Source organism: Pseudonaja textilis, chromosome 2, assembly GCF_049901715.1.
Source record: "Pseudonaja textilis isolate UNSWEBS1 chromosome 2, rPseTex1.2, whole genome shotgun sequence".
NCBI classification, from domain to species: Eukaryota; Metazoa; Chordata; class Lepidosauria; order Squamata; family Elapidae; genus Pseudonaja; species Pseudonaja textilis.
The window spans coordinates 68,457,574-68,476,653 of record NC_141991.1 but is presented as its reverse complement, the minus strand read 5'-3'; the positions used below and the strand labels follow the sequence as shown (position 1 = coordinate 68,476,653).

The 19,080-nt window shown below is 36.0% G+C and overlaps 1 protein-coding gene and 1 long non-coding RNA gene across 2 annotated transcripts in view; one reads left to right on the top strand and one right to left on the bottom strand.

The window, feature by feature from the left end:
• The window catches only part of CLINT1 (clathrin interactor 1), an 84,351-nt gene extending 73,695 nt beyond the window's left edge, over window positions 1-10,656 (bottom strand). The window contains exon 1 of the mRNA XM_026696679.2: window positions 10,426-10,656. Within this exon, the coding sequence (XP_026552464.1) occupies window positions 10,426-10,466 (41 nt within the window). The 5' untranslated portion in view covers window positions 10,467-10,656. The remainder of the gene's footprint in view (window positions 1-10,425) is intronic.
• LOC148126901 (uncharacterized) lies at window positions 9,973-14,616 on the top strand. Its single transcript, XR_015741706.1, has 2 exons — window positions 9,973-10,105; window positions 14,408-14,616. It is a non-coding gene; the product is annotated as an uncharacterized LOC148126901 (long non-coding RNA).
• Window positions 14,617-19,080: the final 4,464 nt, after the last annotated feature.

The window sequence follows — 19,080 nt, the reverse complement described above, 5'->3', positions numbered from 1 at the left end:
GGGATGCCAATAAAATAAACATATACAATTTTAAATGAGTTCACCTGAAATCTTTAATTATAAATCCAGTTTAGTATCTATTGCAAATTTACCCAGTGGAATCAAGTACCTTATGAGCTGTGGGATTCAAATTTTTTTACCACTGGTTTGGTGGGTGTGGCTTGGTGGGCACACTTTGTGTGCATGCACACACTTTGCATGTACGCGTGGGCCAAATGCACACTTTGTGTAGGCGCAGAGGCATTTGCGCAGGCACAGAGGCGTCCTAACTCAACTCCTGCAAACCTGCACGATCCCGGTCACTTCAGCAGCTGCCACGCGGCACTCTTCTGTGCCATGCAAAGCAGATGCATTTCAAATTCAGAGAATAAAGGTGAGTATGGAAGCCCGTGTGGGTGGGTGGCCCTAACAGCAGAGCCAGCAGAGCAGTGGAGAGAACCGGTTTGGTTTCCACTGCTCATCGCTGCTACTGGTTCGGCAGAACCGGTAGAATAACACCACTGTGCCTTATCCTTTAATGCATTCATATACTTAGTCAAAGAACAAATAATGTAAGTTAAATTTGATTTTTTAAAAGTTACTTTAAAAAATTAAATACAATTCAAATTTAAAATTTGAGTTTAAATTTAAAATTTTTTTAATTTTTAAAATTTTAAAAAGTTCAGAGAAGTTTCTATTATAATTTTTTAAATTTTATTCTCTTTAATCAAGGATTTTTATAAGATATGTTAATCAGGTTCATTTTCATTTACTTGTTATTTAACAGGTCAGCTTTATCTGAATGCTAGCAATATGGCTTAGCTCTGAATGGAGTCAATGCTTTTTTACCTACTTTTTTCAATACCCAACTCTCAAATTTGCAAATACCTTGAGAATTTTTTTGATACTATTTTTAAATCATAGTTTTTGTGTGCCGTATTAAAAGCCATTGTAAAACACTAAATACAGCTTCTTAAAAAGTTAAGCAATGAGGAAATAGCTTATTTTCCTTCCTCCCAAATTTCTAGCGTAGCCTACACTTTTTAAATATATGGTAACTACTGTGGCTATTGAAATCAAAGTATTAGTATGAAAAAATAGATGCAATGAGAAATAGAAGCAAGGTCAAACTAAAATATATAACATAGTCAAATGTATGCCATTATTTATAATTTCAACATATTAATATATTAAATCACTTTTGCTGGTTGCAGTTTTAACTGCTTTAAATAATTCAACACGTTTATGATTCTGGAAGCACTACTGATGCAATGCAAAGATATTGTATACTTTCTGCAGCTTTTGAATGGAAATATGAGTTTGAAAATTAAAATAGGTGAAACAATTGCAAAAAACAAAAACAAGGAAATCAACACACTCATCACTGTGATGATGCAAGTCATTCTTAGGCCTTATTACCAGTGTATCTTTTTCATATTTAGTTTGCCACTTTAAAATATTATTTATAATTCTGTTTAAACCTTAATTGCATATTTATTTTACCTTGGAGGAAAAACCCACAATTTTTTTTAAACTGGCTTCTCTCTCTCTCCTCCCCCCATCCCTCCCTCCTTCCTACAAACAGAAACATACACTGATACTAATCTAATCTAAAGAGGATATGCAAAGAATGGAAAGAAAGCTTCATTCTTGCCACAGTCAGCTATACTATAGATGTAAATCAGATACAGAACATCCAGCTTACCAGCAAAACTCTTGGCATCATTCTACTTAAGGCTCTCAAGCACATGACATCTCACAGCTAGAAGGTGCAATTACCTTTTTTCTAACCATTATGGTTTAATTATAAGACTTTTTTCTTCCAATTCTACCATAGTTCAAAGAATCTTTTTGCTTTGCATTTCTTGGCCTTGATGTTGGGCAACTATTGTTGGTTGACATAACTGACACCTCAGCATTCAGAAATATTGCCCTCAATATTGCCTCTCGTGCAGAAGCCACGATTCTACCTTATGCCAAGCTGCTTGGTTTCTCTGTCGAATATACAAAATAGATGGAACATTCTATCTCTCCTTTACCAACGCACTCAACTACCTGCATAACTATAACTCATAATGGGCAACTAACCTTTCCTTAAAAAAATTGAGGGAAAGTTATGGCATTGTTTATGAAGCAATCCATTGATGACATGCAATTGAATCCAAATAGTCCATTTATCAACAGAACTTAATGGCTTTTTCTTCTTTCATGAACATCATTCGATATCTGTATTAGATGACCAAGGACTCACAAAATGTCAGATTTAAGGACAGGAACAAGTAGGCAAAGAGTGAGAGGAAGACTTATTGTATGAACAGAAATCCCCTCACATTGCACTAGATGTAAGTACCTTAGTTCCAAACCAGTTTTTGCTGCACTTTATAGTTCACCAAGTTTTAACATCTAATTAGGTAGGTCAGCTTCATATTATTAAGTGAGCCAGTGTGGTGTAGTGTTTATTTATCCCCAACACTGTGCCAATCTCTTTCAACCCAATCTACCTGAGAAGAGTTTTTATTGTGGGGGGTTAAAAAAAAAACAGGAGGAATTTTGACCTCTGCAAAATATGGCATATAAATCCAACAACTAAAGAATAATATAAGTGTTGCTGAATTCCATTGAGTAAATGTTGGTGATATGGATTTTCAAGGGAAAATTTATACATGAGAAAATGTTTTAAACTAACAATATTTCTGCTTTTAATTTTTTAAATTTTAACATTTTTATAGTAGTCCTTACTTTTTTCTGCCTAATTACTTAAATATTGAAAATCAATAGATAATTCATAAAGTAAATTTTGAACTATCAGTACAATTCTCTATTAATGTTGCTACAGTCTGAATAAACCACTTCACTATAATGTTGCTACAGAGATATTGAACAGACCAATTTAGATAGTTAAAATATAATTGAAAAGGAGCTTGCCAATTACTCAACTTGTTTTGCTGTGAAATGAATTAAGGAGTATTAATTTAAAAGATAAAAATAGTAATAACTAGAGCTTTTTTCCCCAAAGCTTCTTTGTACAATCTTTTAATTTAAGGGAAAACAAAGTATCTTATTCAACAAGAATGAAAAGGAAGAAATTCTAAATATTCACAATATATAAAATATTAATCATAACTTTGCAACAAAATTAGAACAAGCAGTAGCAAAGTTTTTAGAAGAGTACAGAGCAGGCCAAGCCAGGAAAGGAATAACCATAGTGAATTTAATTTTTTTTAAAAGAAATTCCAAATTAATCAACTTGTGAAATATTTGGACAGTATTTCACAAAGCTGATTAACCTGGTGCTCTAAAATAGTTTTTGATGAAGTAGAATTAAAATATTTAACTTTCCAGATTATCTATGGATTGCCTAGCTTGAGGTAAATATTTCTCAGTCTTTCAGTCAAGTTAGTTGCTTCCTTGAAATTTCATTTGCTGAAGAACGATTTTCAAGCTCATAAAATCAAAGGTTATGTTGTTTCCATTGCCAAAGTTTAAAATTAACTTAAAAGGCAGAAGAAAGGATAAAAACATCCAAATGAGAGAACTGCAAGAAGCAGTTATACCCTAAGGCAGATAATACCTCACTCTAAAATAGATGCACTGGAGAAATTCTAGTAGAACTATTGTGATAGTTGGTACTTCTATAATAAATTATTTCTAAACTCTACACTAAGTAGACTACTCCATTAAAAGAAAAAAAGACATAATTAAAAATCTCCTACCTATACAATATATAGTAGCAGAATAATGCCGCTAATGTTATCTTGTTAGAACTGCAAATTGTTTTATATCTAGCACCTGTCCTATGAAGTATCATTCCACTGAAGGTTTGCCTACCCCAATTCTTCCCCTGGCCACTAGATCAGAATACAAGATGAATTTATCCAAAATACATTCTGTTACCCAATGGTTAATACAATAGTTGGTCTCGCTCATTCATTTATTTAAAATATTTGTATGTTTGTCATAGAGTACAACTTTGTGCAGCTCATCACTCTACCTAGATTCCCATCACTAGTTCCTAGTTCCCATAACTCTAACTAGAGAAAATAGATTATCTAGAGCATTTTCAGTCAGATATCAGGACATGGAGACTACTAATTGCACTTGGACTTAGCACTGATGGAACTAGGATAGCAGTGATTCAACTATTCTGGTCCTCTTTGATCTCTCATCAGCTTTCAATTATGGTATTCTTTTGGCCCAACCACAGGGATCAGGAGTAGCAGGCATGCTGTTGCAGTGATTCTCTTCTTTTCTCTGCAGCTGGTTCTAGTCGGTTCTGATGGCAGTGGGAGAGGTCAAGTCTGAAGTCCTAAATGAGGTAGCTCTCCACTGGACAGAACAAGGACAAAATTTGAGTTTCTGTTGGTCTCCTGCTCAAACAGTATGTGGCAGCTCTGATCAGGGGCTTTTCCACAAATTTGCCTGGTGTGCGAACTATGCCCTTTCTCAGATTGGGAATCCTCTCTCATGTTTACTCAGGTTACAGGCATCTCATGTGGACATCTGCAATTTGTTCTATATGTGGCTGCCCATGAAAACCATTTGGAAACTTCTGCCTATGCCAGTTATGAATGCATCTGGGTACAAATACGTAACTGTTCTGCTGTACAAACTGCACTTGTTCTTCCAGATGCCATTCAAGGTGTTGGTTGTGGCTTATAAAGTCTTTCATGGCCTAGAAATTAGCTATCAGAGACCTCATCTTTCTCTCAATGTTTCTGCCTGCTTGGTAAGATTTGACAAAGTTGGTATGCTCCAGATCCCAGCTTTAAAACTGTGTTATCTGATGGGACTTAAGTGGTATCTTCTCTGGTGTGACACCTGAGCTCTGGAATAGTATCCCCTTGCAGGTTTGTGTTGCTTCAATCTTCCCATCCTTTAAGTCAGCTTTAAAGACATGGTTTCTTCCCCAGGTGCTAAGTTAGGAAATATATCTGAGGGAATTCTACTTTTGGTACATTAATTTCCAGATTATCACATATTTTGCTTGAATTGTATTGGATTATTTTTAACTTGCACTCTGCCTTAATATGAGTTGGGTTGCTTATAATTTTAATGTATATTAAATAGACAAATAAAAAAGCTCTATGTTTTTATCTAATTTAATTTAATGATATATAAAACTCGGGGAGATTTGACCAAGAGTCTTGTTGTCAGTTAATAAGAATAAAATGCAGTTAGACAAGAGTTGTTACATCAATACAGAAAAGTCGTTTTCAATATTGAAAGGGCTCAATCATTTAATCAGTATAGAGCTTCAAGAATTTAATACTTCATTATTTAGAACAACCTAAAGGAACAATTTCAAAAATGTATAGGTTGTTACTGTTATCAGAAATAGAGGATCAATCATATGGTTTAAAGGAAGCTTGGAATACTCATTTTAGTAATTCCATACAGGAGACAAATGGGCAGAAATTATGAAAACTGGATCGCTCCAGCTTCAATGCAAGAAATGCAATGGAAGATTGTACATCATTGGGACTTATCTCTTGTTAGTCTGGCTCATATATATCAAAACCATTCTTTGAAATGTTGGAGTGGACATCCAAAAAAAGGGTAATTTTTCATTTGTGTGAGGGAAGATAAGCACCATCACTCATCAAAGAACTGAATGTTCCTCAGATCTAGGTTACTGAATTTATTTACAGGATCAAATCATAAGCTTAAAAATTATTTAATCTTAGCAGCCAAGTTAATAATTGTGCAACAAGGGGAAAATTATAACATAACAACTGAGTTGTGGATTAATAAAACCTCTTCAATTGCTATATTAAAAAAATTACAAAGTTAAATTGATGAGACATCAGAGAGAGGAACTACAATTTTATCAAACTTGGATGGATTTTATAGTTTATTTCAACAAAACAATAATTACAATATAGTATACCTTATACAACTAATTTTCCTATGTATAGTACTTATTCACACTGAAGTAGATCTCCTTGGTATTTTTTATATTTAATGTTTTTCTCCTGGACTTATGTAAATGTATGTAAATAGATTGCTTATTTGGGAAAAGCTGATTATAAATCTGATATTATTTAATTCCCTAGTAGCTTTTCTGAGATAAGAAACATATTGATGGATGCTTCCACCATCAGGAATCTAGATGGGTACATCCTGAAAGGCAGTCTTATGGCAGCAAGTTGACACATAGAGTGCCATATTGACTATCATAGTTGTAATCCTAACATTTCTGAAGAGACATCAACTTTAGGAATGCCAAAGTAGATAACAGGTGCATTCTATAAGCTCATGAACTAGAAACTGTGGTGATCTCGAACTTTTTGTATGGCAAAGTTTTGACAAACATTGTGATATTACTTCATTTGCTTCTTTCTGCCAACAAAAATAATTTGTTGGCAGAAGAACTTGCCCAAAAGGAAAAAAAAAGAACTTGTAGTACAACTGTAGCTTGCTTTTCAATTTGAGAAAATAAGGTTAAAATCTCATTTGTTAGGATAGGAACAATCAAGGTGGTCTAGGTCAGATATATCACTTTAAAAAAAATGACCTGGTGAAGTTCTATCACTCTGGAATAACATGCAGAAGCTTTTTAAACAGGTATGAATTGTTCAGAATACATGGTATCCTTTTCTGTGAACCTACCCATTTTCCCAGCTTTCTTATATAATTATGCAATTTTTACATATGGTGACTGCTCTTTTATTAATTTTGATATTTTATAAATTATAATTTATTTAACCCACCTGTTATATTGAAAGTCTATATACTACCACAGAATTATATACTTAAGTAAAAAAATGAAGTACAGGTCCAGGACCTGCAATTTGGCTGTTAAGTGAAACTATGATCCTGCTAATACTTTTGCTTTCCTTTGCTTAATACACACTAATGCAAGGATTGGTTGTAAAATGGGGTGGGTTTTTTTTAAGTACAGCTGTAACAGTTGCTAAATGAAGACTATAATTTACCAAGGCCTACAAGTTATTGCTAAAATGGATATTGTTAATTTGCAAGAAATCTGAAACATTAAGAGCCTGAAAAAATGTTAAAGAGGTTACTTATAAACTTAGGATGAGACTAATTCAACAAAATATTTCCTTCCCCATATTTTCATCCATCTCAAGTTGGTGGCCAACTTCATTATACTGGAAATGTAAAATCACGCGTATCATAAGGATTTGTTCCTCTATTGACCTTTTTTGGTTTAATATCTATTCATTTGTTAGTAAAGTATGAGACTACAACAGCAATACAATTTAAAGAAGTGATTGTGATTTTAAATATATGCCAACATTTTGGAACTTACCATTAAATTTATCAATATGTGATGACTTATGAATTTATCATGCATAAACTATAAACAAACATAATTACCCTTTCGCAGTAGAAAATTAGTGGCATCCCAGATTTACAGCTTTGGACTGATGTTTGTTTTCTGTTTAAGAACTCAATGTTTATGGCCATGATGGAAATTTCTGATCAATATTATTCTCTGTGGTCATGGTTTGATGTAGTGTTTAAAATTGAGCTGCTTTATTTTTGCATACATTATGCTTTTCTTGTTTTCACTTGTTTTCTTTTGTTTGTTTTGTATATTAAAATGACTTTTTTTAAAAAATGCAAAATAAAATGTTAAATATATTCTGAACAAATAAGGCTGATATTGAAGAGGATCCAAAATAACCCCAAATTTCTAAATTAATTTATACTTGTCTATGTGTCCCCAAAATCATAAATTAACAAGATCATAAACTCAGAAATATAAATCACAATAACATTATATTCAGTTTAGTATGTTTTGTCCAAGGTAGTCACAATCAAGAGACATCATAGATTTTACAAAAAATAAAACTCATAAAAATTCATCACAACTTTCCAAACATATTTTAATCCTTTGTTTTCCAAGTTATTAATTTCACTGTGTTTTTGTTAGTGAAGAATAGCAAGGAATTCCAAGGTCAAAACTAATTTCAAAGTGAAAAGTACCTAAAATTTTGCTTCAAATAGTATGCTCATTAAATAACTGGATTCAAGGGAAATTTCATTTCAATAAATTAATGAAAGGGCACCAACTATTCACAAATTACTGTTAAATAAGTAAACAAATATGGCAATTTATACTGTTTACACAATGATGCAACCTGGCAAATTGCTCTAGTTTAATTTGTACCCATTTTTATCATTTAAATAACAGTAGAATAATACAAAGCTTCTTTATTGAAGGCTGTTAAATTGAGGTGTAATTGTATTATTGTTATTATTATTACTATTATTATTAGATACCAGGAAGCCATTACAGTCAACTCAATTTCTGTTTCAGAGTCTGTAGAGGTGATGTGTTTTCTGCCAAAAGCAAAGTTCCTTATAAAGATTTAAGGCCCCTGTTTTTTCCATATTCCTGAAACTGTAGTGTTATTTAACCGTTTTGAGGTAGGAAAGTTATGTCTAAATTAGACTTAATACTTCTTTTCACACATTTATAAAACAAATATGTAAATTAGTAAATATAAGATTTCATTACTCAGGCTGAATTAAGTCTTAAAACTTACTTTTGATTACAATAAACTTCTACAATACATGTAGTCCTTGACTTACAACTGTTCATTTAGTGACCAAAGTTACGGCACTGGAAAAGGTGACTTATGACCATATGACTTTTCACACTTATGACTGTTACAGCATTATCTGGTCATGTGATCAAAATTTGGATGCTTGGCAAATGACTCATAATTATGATGACTGCAGTATTCTAGGTCATATGATCAGTTTTTGCGATCTTCCGAAACGCAAAATCAATAGGGAAGCCAGATTCACTTAACAACCATGTCACTAACTTAGTAACTGCAATGATTCACTTAACAACTGTGGCAAGAAAGGTGTAAAATGGGGCAAAATTCACTTAACTGTCTCACTTAGCAACATAAATTTGGGCTTAACTGTGGTCATAAATTGAGGATTACCTGTATTACCTATATGGAACATAAAGAGTTGGTATTAAATCCAATTCATCGGTGAACTATTTTGTGAATAGTAAGCAAAGATTAGAAGATGCATCCACTATTCCTTATACATTATTTCTCAAGAACCATTAAACAAGTATTTTGTGTATTTTATGCATAACCCCTTAAAAGTTGTATCAAAGTCCAAAACATCAAAAATAAATTTAGCTTGTTCGGATAAAAACAACAAAACTTATTCAAAAAGTTCCTAAAAGGTTCCTTTGCTTCTTATTTTACAAAAAGTAAGTCAAACTTGGGCAATGTACTTATTTATTATACATGCTAGTGGCAGGGACAATTTAGCATACCCTTTAACCAGCAATAAAATAATAATGCAAAATTTCTGAGTTACTGATCTTGAAAACTGATTTAATTATATCATATTTCAAGAAACAATTTCATTCTTTTTTTTCATTTTAGGTGACAAGTCTATTAATGAAAGTATTGCTTCCTACTGCTAAGCAAAGGTAGACAAATTCTGAATGTATCCAGTCTGTATATTACTGGCAGATACCAGCATTATTGTGACCGCTATGTTAGAAACACAAAGATTAAATTACAGAAATACAACAAGCCATTACTGTACTTCTTATACATGGCAACCACTACACCTTTGCCAAAGATCACAAATTATTTTACTTCCGCTCTCACTATCCTTTTTCTCCTCCACCTCCATTTTTGAGCAGGCTTAGCAGAATAGCAAGGTAATAAGGAGACGGTGTTAGATATGGAAACCAGAGGTGAATTTCTGTAAACCTTTGGACGCTTCCAATCGCTGTATGAACGGGCACCGTTTTATCCAGCACATGCAACATATGCTTGCCAGCACACGCAACACAACACTCCCCATGAAGGACTGCAAATGTACTGGGTGGGGGATTGGAACTGGCAGGATAAGAAACAATTATGCTAAACATGATTCCTTCCTGGGAAGGAAATACTCAGGATGAGCTAGAGGCAAACTACCCAAACAGTGTGTGTAGTGGGGAGACTGGTACAGACTGGTAAACCCTGGGAATCCAAGCCAACCACCCCCTCAGTGACTGAGTGAGGGCATTGCTGAAACCAGTGAATATGGGGCAATCAAATGGGATTAGGACGGTGGAGATGGCTACAACCACACACCACAACCAAAGGCCAGGTCTCCAGAGCGCCAACAGGTAAAATATTAGTTACAGCAGGGGAAAAGAGAGAAGTTTCAGTGACGGCTCCTAAACTGTAAAGGCGGCAGAAGAAGCAACCCAAAGAGAAGAGCCAACCTGGATGGCATCTTGGTTAGGATCTAGTAGGAGGCATTAGAAAGGGGATCGTCTGGTGGGTGAGGAGATGGGGTACCTGAACCCGTGGCCAGAGAGAGAAAGAGGCTGCGGTGGAAGGGAAAATAAACGAATTACAGGCATAAATCAGGGTGGATTTACTAAGAGAGATAAGGAACCCTTTAAGAGACCCAGATCTTTCTTCGGCACCCTATAATACTCACGCCTTGTCCACCAACTCCCGGACTTTCCACATATTGAGCATCGTGGCGGTGGCGCCGCCGAGAGACCTTCTCCCGGTCTAGTCCCCTCTTAATTCCCCAGGCTTCTTCTTTTTCCCCTCGGAGCCCAACTAGCCGCTCGCCAGCCACGGCACCGCCAGGCCAGGCCCGTCTAGCCTTGCCACCTCCCCAGCTTCGCCAACGGCACAGAGAGTCAAACTGGGTTCTGCCTCCGGAAACCAGCAGCTCATGGTCGCAAAGCCTGCTGGGATATGAAGTCTGGACGCAAACGAAGTACTGAACTATAGAAACGGCGTTGCCGGTTAGAAAATAGGAAAGGCAGAGCATTCCATCGCACGGCATCCTGGGAACCTTCCGGGCTCTTCTCCCTGTTGGGAAGCGTTTAGAAAAGGCTCTGTCCCGCACTGCTTGCTGGGAATTGAAGTTTTAATTAATTGGTTTCTTGGGCGCAGAAGAGGTTGGATTTAGTGAAAGTTACTCGTGGTAAAGGAAGTCGTAATGATGCAACTTTAAATAAACTGTAAATTAAAGGTTTCAGTAGTTGAATGTCCACGTAACTGTTTTTGTCTACCAAAAAGCAATAAGGAAGAGATGTAGATTTTCATTTCGTTTCTATGTTTGTGGAGCTTATTCAGTGATCTGAAACTGGAATCTTTATTCTGAAATAACTTACATAAGTACTAACTGGACACAAAGCTATATTTATAAATTAAACTTTATGTATACTTTTAAAGACAGCAAATTATTTCCGGTTAGCCTGTTCCATTTAAGTAGTTACTTTCTGGCATGCCATCGCAAGGGGAAATTCAGACTTTGTTTAACATATTACTTGAAGAAGGTGAAGGTTTAATTGTTCTTTCCTGAATGTTTCAGACTACACCCAAATAACTGGTTTACAGAAGTGGTTCAAATCTACTAACTCTAATGTGGATTCCACAAGGATTAATGTCTAGCAGTGATGAATAAGTTTGGCTCACAAGGTTAAATATGATGTTTCAGTTGCTAAGTTGTGCCCAACTCTTCACAACCCCATGGACCATAGCACACCAGACTCCACTATCTTCTGGAATTTGCATAAATTCATGTTCATTGTGTGGATTACACTATCTAACCCAGTGCTAGCAAACCTTTAATTGCTTGTGCGTGCCAGCATCCAGAAGGCACTGTGTGCTGCCCCCCCACCCTCTGCGCATGCGCGTGTGATACCCCCTGCTGCGCACCATGTGCCTGCACATGTGTGCACAATTCCCTCACCGCGCGCCTCTACGCCTGTATGTGTGATCCCCCGCCACATGCCACGTGCCTGTGCATGCGTGCGCAATCACCCCATACGCCGCGTGTCTGCGCATGTGTGCGTGATCCCCCTATGCACCATCTACCTGCATATGCGTGTGCGATACCTCCATGTGTCGCGCATCTCTATGCATGCATGCACGATTCCCCTGTGCGCATGCACGCATGCACGCATGTCTCCCATGCACCACCCCCACGCATACACACCAGATACCTGAAAATCAACTGTCGGGCGGTGGCAGCGCGCACGCATGTGCAGTGGGGCTGTTCCAGGTGAGCTCTCACATGCTGGCAGAAGTAGCTCAGCATACCACTTCTGGCACAAGTGCCATAGGTTCGCCAACATGAATCTAACCATTTCATTCTCTGCTGTTCTCCATTAGCCTTCAACCTTTCCAACATCAGGGCCATTTTTTCTATGAATCTTGTAGTAATTAGTTAATCTGGATCTAATTGCATAAATGTCATTACATGTCATTGTTTACTGTTAGGTTGTTTGTCTGAGTTGATAATTCCTTGAATGAAGTATTGTTTACTTCTGGATTGTTCAGAGAGAGTGACTGGCCTAAAATCATGAAGCCAGCTTTCCTACCTAAAAGAGACTAGAACTCACAGTCTCTTGGTTTCTAGCCTGGTGCCTTCTATTTTAAATATGGCACATTGCATGTCAACATAAATACTTATTTCCAGTGGTGGGATTCAAATTTTTTTACCACTGTTTCTGTGGGCGTGGCTTGGTGGGCATGGCAGGGGAAGGAAACTATCAAATCTCCAGTCAGAGGTGATATTTGCCAGTTCTCCGAACTACTCAAAATTTCCACTACTGGCTCTCCAGAACTGGTCATAACCTGCTGAATACCACCTCTGCTTAGTTCTTGATGGAGTTTTATTCCCCAGATGGAACTTATGCATACTTTGTGAGTTTTCTGAGCAATTGTTTGAAAAAGCAGGTGGCAGTCATGACCAGTAGAGTCTTTTCAGGGATCCATTTTGTGCTCCATTTATGCCCTTTCCTTGATTGGGAAGCCCTATCTAGAATCACTCAATCACATTTGGATTATTGCACTCTGTTCTACTCAGGATTGCCTTTGAAGACTATTTGGAAGCTGCAAGCTGGAATGGCTCAAGTAGTTATGGTCAGAGGTGGTATTCAGCAGGTTCTGACCAGTTCTGGAGAACCGGTAGCGGAATTTTTGAATAGTTCAGAGAACTAGCAAATACCACCAAAAATTCTGACTTGAGATTTTACAGTATCCGTCCCCTGCCACGCCCACCAAGCCACGCCCACAGAACTGGCAGTAAAAAAAAATGAATCCCACCACTGGTTATGGTACACTTTAGATGCCAAGGTAACACTTATATTTCACAAGCTGCACTACTCCTCTGTTGGCCTTTAGATAAAACTCCATGTGCTGGTTGTTATCTACAAAATCTTTCTTGGCTCAGTTCGGAATATGACTGCTTCTCTTCAATTTTATTTTACCATCCTATTAAGTCTAGACAAGTGATGATGCTCAAGATTACACTGTTAAAATTATGTCAAAATGTGGATCTTGGAGATTTATTTATTGATTCGTATTTGATTTGATTTAAGTGAAGAACAACTCTGGGAAGCTTACACTATAAAAATTAAAAATCCATAATAATAAACAAAACGAAGATAAATCTCCAAGCAAGACAAAAAATATACCCAATATGGACTCAGGTACATGACTCTGGACCCTGAGAGAAGGATTCTGGTACAACATTAGAGTGGGAACCACACTGATTTTGGGGAGGATGTTATTCCAGAGGATAAGACACACTTTGTGGAAACCTGCTAAATAGCATTATTTGATGGCTACCTCTGTCCATTGCAGCAATATCACACACCCCTCACCTGAAGTATGCAGGGCCCCACCTAGGTATTTAGGAAAGCCCTAAAAATGTGGCTTTCCAAGAGGTTGTGGGACAGGGCAATTTGGGATCTTATACTGAGTGGTTTTTTAAAAATTTTGGTTGTCAGCCTTCATGGTTTTCTTTTCTTTGCTTTGCATCTTTCAACTATCATAAGTAATGGCGGGAGGAGGGGTGAAATAGTTATGGGAAGTGAGCTGGAGGTTTGAGAGGAAAAAACTGTATAAGTTGGAAGGGAAAGTTTCTTGTTTATGCTTCTTGCCTATGTTATGCGCAAGCACATCTCTTTATCAAAATAGGCCAAGGTTAACGGACAGATGCCTCATTACCACCTGAAGATGCTCACATGACATTACATGCAACTTTTAATTGGATGGACAATTTGATTGTGGGAGGGAATGTTGCCCTCAATTTGTATATGTGATTTTTTGCATTCAGTTCCTCAGATTCAGAATTCCTTTGATGCTACCACTTGATTTCCAGTAAACGATATCTTTTCTCCAATTAACCGAGTATAAGTGTTTCTTTCGTGCATTTTGAATGGAGCACCAGCTGACATTGGTGTTCATATTGTATTGTTGCCTGTTACAAGTTTTGTTTTTTGTTGTTGTTGACTACTTTTTTATTTTTCAATTCAAGATGTTTGTTTCTTAGGGTCAGTTGAATGGGTTTTTTTAGATAGTTTTATCCTGACTTCATTATTTTTGTTAAATTCAGTCATTCAAGCCAGTGAATATAACTAATATTCCTTCTTCCTCTCTTTCTCCCACAAAAGAAATCCTGTGAAGCGAGCTGGACTGAGAGAGAGTGACTGGCCCTAAAGTCACCCAACCGGTTTTTCTACCTGCGGCGAAACTAGAACTCACCATTTCCTGGTTTCTAGCCTTTGTGCCTTATAAATTGAACAAATACATTCTTAAAAAGAATGGAAACTGTTGTTTATACTTCTTCAGATTAAATTTATATTTCAAGAATTGGAGATGACCATATTACTTGCTTGATTCTTGTGCAGTACAACTAAACGTCACTTTTATATTTGATACAACCTGATTTTTATATCTGCAGTGTTTCCCAGAAGTGGTCCTAACAGTAGCCGTATTTCTTCCCACCACAACCTCTGAACTTTCTCCTTCCCTGGGTTTTTGATTATGCTAACCAGTTCAGATTTGGAAATGTGAAGATTTATTTTATATACATAGGTTTATGTTGTTCCAATAAAGATATTTTCTCATTCTGGATCTTTTTCTCCTTATGATCAGTATTGAGGAACTCTTTGAATTATATTTACTTATAACTTTTAATGTGAAAAAAGATTTATGAATACATGTTTGAATAAAAATTATGAAGACTTATGTAACAAAACTACCTCAAGGGAATACTGATTCATCCCATATGCCAACAATACATTGCAGGTTTTGTTTTCAACATCATGAATCTACTTGTTAGTACAGAGAAGTTATAAAGCTCCTTTATGGTACTATAAACTCTGTAGAGTTAGGCTAAAGTAACTTTTAATACATTTAAATTATGAAATGTTTATTGAATTGTCTTCTACAGTACCTCCACTATTTATATTTTGTCTGAATATATGCATGTGTTTGTATGTATCTATTCGGGATATATTCTAACACTAAATGTATTATACCTTTTCTGTGTTGATATTTGGATTTAGCTGTTGGAGTTGTACAAGAACGCACCTGTACCAAGCTTTTTAATCAAGTTGATTGCAAGTGATATAGAAAAGACATAATTACTATTTTGCAGGTAAGAGCACTCTGATAGTGCTGCTTATTTCACTGAAAACAGGGTGGTACCTTTCAACATCACACCATATTCAAGTTTTTACAAGTTTTCTAAAGTTTAGTCATTCTTTCCAGTAATTAAGAATGGGTGTATTCAGGGAGAAAAAAGCCTTCCTTTCCCCCTGATAAGTAGGTTTTACTTAGACTTTTCTTTTTATTCATATTTCATATTGATTGTTTACATTGCTTGTCATATCAAACTATCATGACTGCAATGATAGGGTATGCAAAATGAAAAAAGAAATTCATTCTTTATAGTGTCTCAGTAAAACAATAACAAATCAGTTTAATGAATATACCACTTGAATTACAGATCCCTATGATTTAACCCTAATCTTTAAAAATCATCATAAACTGGAAGTAATTCAACACTCCCAAGAGAGTGATTAGATTAAGTTGATGAGGATTAGTTGATGAGGTTTGGGTTGATAAAAGGGACACTTGTACTGAGATAGGAAAATATCTTACTTTTCATCCAATTATGCAACACGCATGGAAGAGGGCGTCCTTGATCATTTTTCAGAACAACAGTCATCATAGGAAAGGAGGTTGGGTACAAGTATTCACTTCCCAAATCTGTTATCTTCCAGATCTATTAGATTGTGATTTAAAACACAGCATTACCAAACAATGCTTGCTTGCCTGTGATATAGCAAGCATTACCAAACAATGCTTGCTTGCCTGTGATATAGCAAGCTATGTGATTCCAATCCATTCTGGTTTATTTAGCAAACAATGGTTTAGTTTAACTTGCTGTGTGTAAATAACTGCTAAGTTCTAGAATGCTCAGCCAGCGTTGCTAAGAAGTATGAGATACAGCATTTGTGGCATCCTGTGGCCAACCCCCAAATTAGCTGCTATTTAAGTTATCCTGTCTGAGGTTCCTGAGTAGTGGTGTATTAACCATTAAGCAGACTAAACACATGCTTAAGGGCACCAGGCTCAAAGGGGGCACCACAAAGTTGAGAATATGGCTTCATTTGTACAGTATGTACAAGGGAAGGGGGCACCAAGATTTGTCAGTGTTTAAGGCACCAGTGAGCCTTAATCTGCCATTGTTCCAGGGCAATTAAGTCTATTAGCTAGGGATAGCACAATCCACCAATTTAAAATTGTGAACTGCTAATAACACCAATCTGCAAGCAAATGCCATGGTACACATATGCTTGAGTGTAGAACTTCATTTTATTAGTGCTGCTCATTCCACATTTTTGTCTGGAATATTTCAATTCAAAGTTTGTGAGAGAGGGGAATTCACCTATTTTGTCCCTTCCTTGTTCACGTGGAGAAAGGGGGAAGCGAATTCTGTTATATTATGTTTGGTTATGTGCATATTAAAATAAAAGCACTCCTGACACACATGGTGTTGGTTTCTTAGTCTAATCTACTTTGCAGGGCTAACGAATTGCCTTCTGTTAGAGATTTGACTAGGGTTAGGGTTTTAATTATTATTACCTGCTTTCCAGAAGAAGTTGATGGTGGAATTCTTGACAATATTTGAGATATAACACCAATTATGGTCAATGGGTTCCAGGGAGATGAGGATGTGTTTGTTTCTTTAGTATTATTTCTGTTGCATTTTGTGTTTTGATATTGTTGTAAGCCACTGAGAGTCTGTTTGGGAGGTATAAAATAAATTAAAAATAAACAATAATAGCTGTTGAATTCACAAAAGTAAGAGTATATGATGCATCTGGTAGAGAGAGCTTTGGCCCGCAAAATATTTATGCTACAATATATTAACAGAAATCTCATTTTGTTTGAATCATATTAGATGGGAAGTAAGAATTTTTGCTTTTGCTTTGAAAAATGCATAAACCCATGGGCACCTTGTTTGAAAAGCCTGTTTATCACTATTAATATTGTACAACTCAAAAGTAATCACCATTGATCTAATTAGGATTGGTTTTAAGTTTCTCAGCAATTTCCGCCTCTTTCTGCTTGCTAGAGAAACAAGCTGTAGGCATTGAGTATTTGTTTTTCTGATTAGCAAAAGTGGACGTGGCTGACAGACAACACAAGAACACTGAATCAGCTACTAGTAAATTGTTGGGGCAGGGCAGTATTCATAATCAGATGTGTTTACTCCAAAGATCCAGTCCTATACTCAGTTCAAATTGTACAAATGAATTCCTGCAAATCCTTATGAAAATGCAATGAATATAAGTGTGATTGTTACAACATTGTAATTGTTATTCCTCTGTACAGCATCGTGGGTTTAATTCCAGATAAGCCATTCTGAGAAACAGACATCTTTGATTAATGTTAAATGCATTAGGCAAGCCCTATGTTTATGCCTCCACATGCTCAGAACCATGTTTTTCCTTTGAATCTGAAGTGCTGCCATAACCTTAGTTAATATAAAGTGAGCAAAGAATACTGGAATTTCTACAATGCTAGAACACAAAATAGAGTGATAGTTTTCAGTCAACAAAGCACTGGTGGATTTTCCTTGAAGTTGCAGAATTATCTCAATTTATATAAACCGATCGTTGTTGGCTTCATCATTAAAGAGATGAAATGCTTTAAAAGCTTTAGAAAAACTAATCAATGACAGTGAGATCAACTTTCATTTTACCAAGTCTAAATGCTCTGAGAAAGATTTGGTTGTTTTCAGAACTGCCGCATGCAGAAATGGGAGAGGTTTATGCTGATGAGTCAACTAGAGTCTCATGTGGAACAGGTAAAGGTAAAGTTCCTGTACGGGTAAGAAACCACAGAAACTATGTGGTTACTATGTAAATTACGTAATTCAGACTCTTTGGATTCATAAAGTGGAAATGAAAAAGATAACTAGACAACCCTATGATCATCTTTTGAGAGAAAGGTAATGCAGCCTGATGTGATCAGAATGAACAATTCATTTTAGGCTGACTGTATTTTCTTTTTACTTCAAAACTGGATCATCTAAAAAGAGTATATATCATAAATAGAAAAATAACTGTAGCGGCAAACAAGCCTCAATACATTCTTTAAGTTAGTGGATTTTAGACACCTTGATTCAACACTTATTGCAGTATAATGCACACCTGAGGATAGAAACAAACAGATATGCACAATGAGGATTTCAGTATATACATTGTTAGGGACAGCTAGTCAAAAGTAAAGACACTGAAGAGATCTGGAGAACAATCATTTCTCTTAAAGAGCCTGAGTTGGCATAAGAGTTTAAATGCAATATGCAAAAGCATATACAGTATGACATTATTTCTCCTCCTCCTGCAATGTACAGTAGTTTCTATACTCAATAAAACTTAAATAACAGTAAATGGATGGATTCAAGGTTAAACCTATTCAGATGGATTCTGATGGATCTTTAAAAAAATATGGGGATGATACACAAGGCATAAGGTTAATAAATCATCAAATGAAAAGATTTTCCACACCAATAGGATTGGACGATCGCCTTGCTAAAAAAGCATACTACTCTTACCTGTGGAGAGTAAGTACAGAAATGGAATGAGAATTTATAGAAACCGAACAACATTCTATGAAAAGTTATGCTTGAAATCTGCATCCATTGTGCCCTAGTGCTTATTATTACTGAAACAATTCTATCATGGAATAGAGCCAAAGTGGCTGGAATCTTTGAGGAATATGTACTTTTAGCAGTGAAGGAAAGTCACAAAAGTACAAGTAGCTGTAG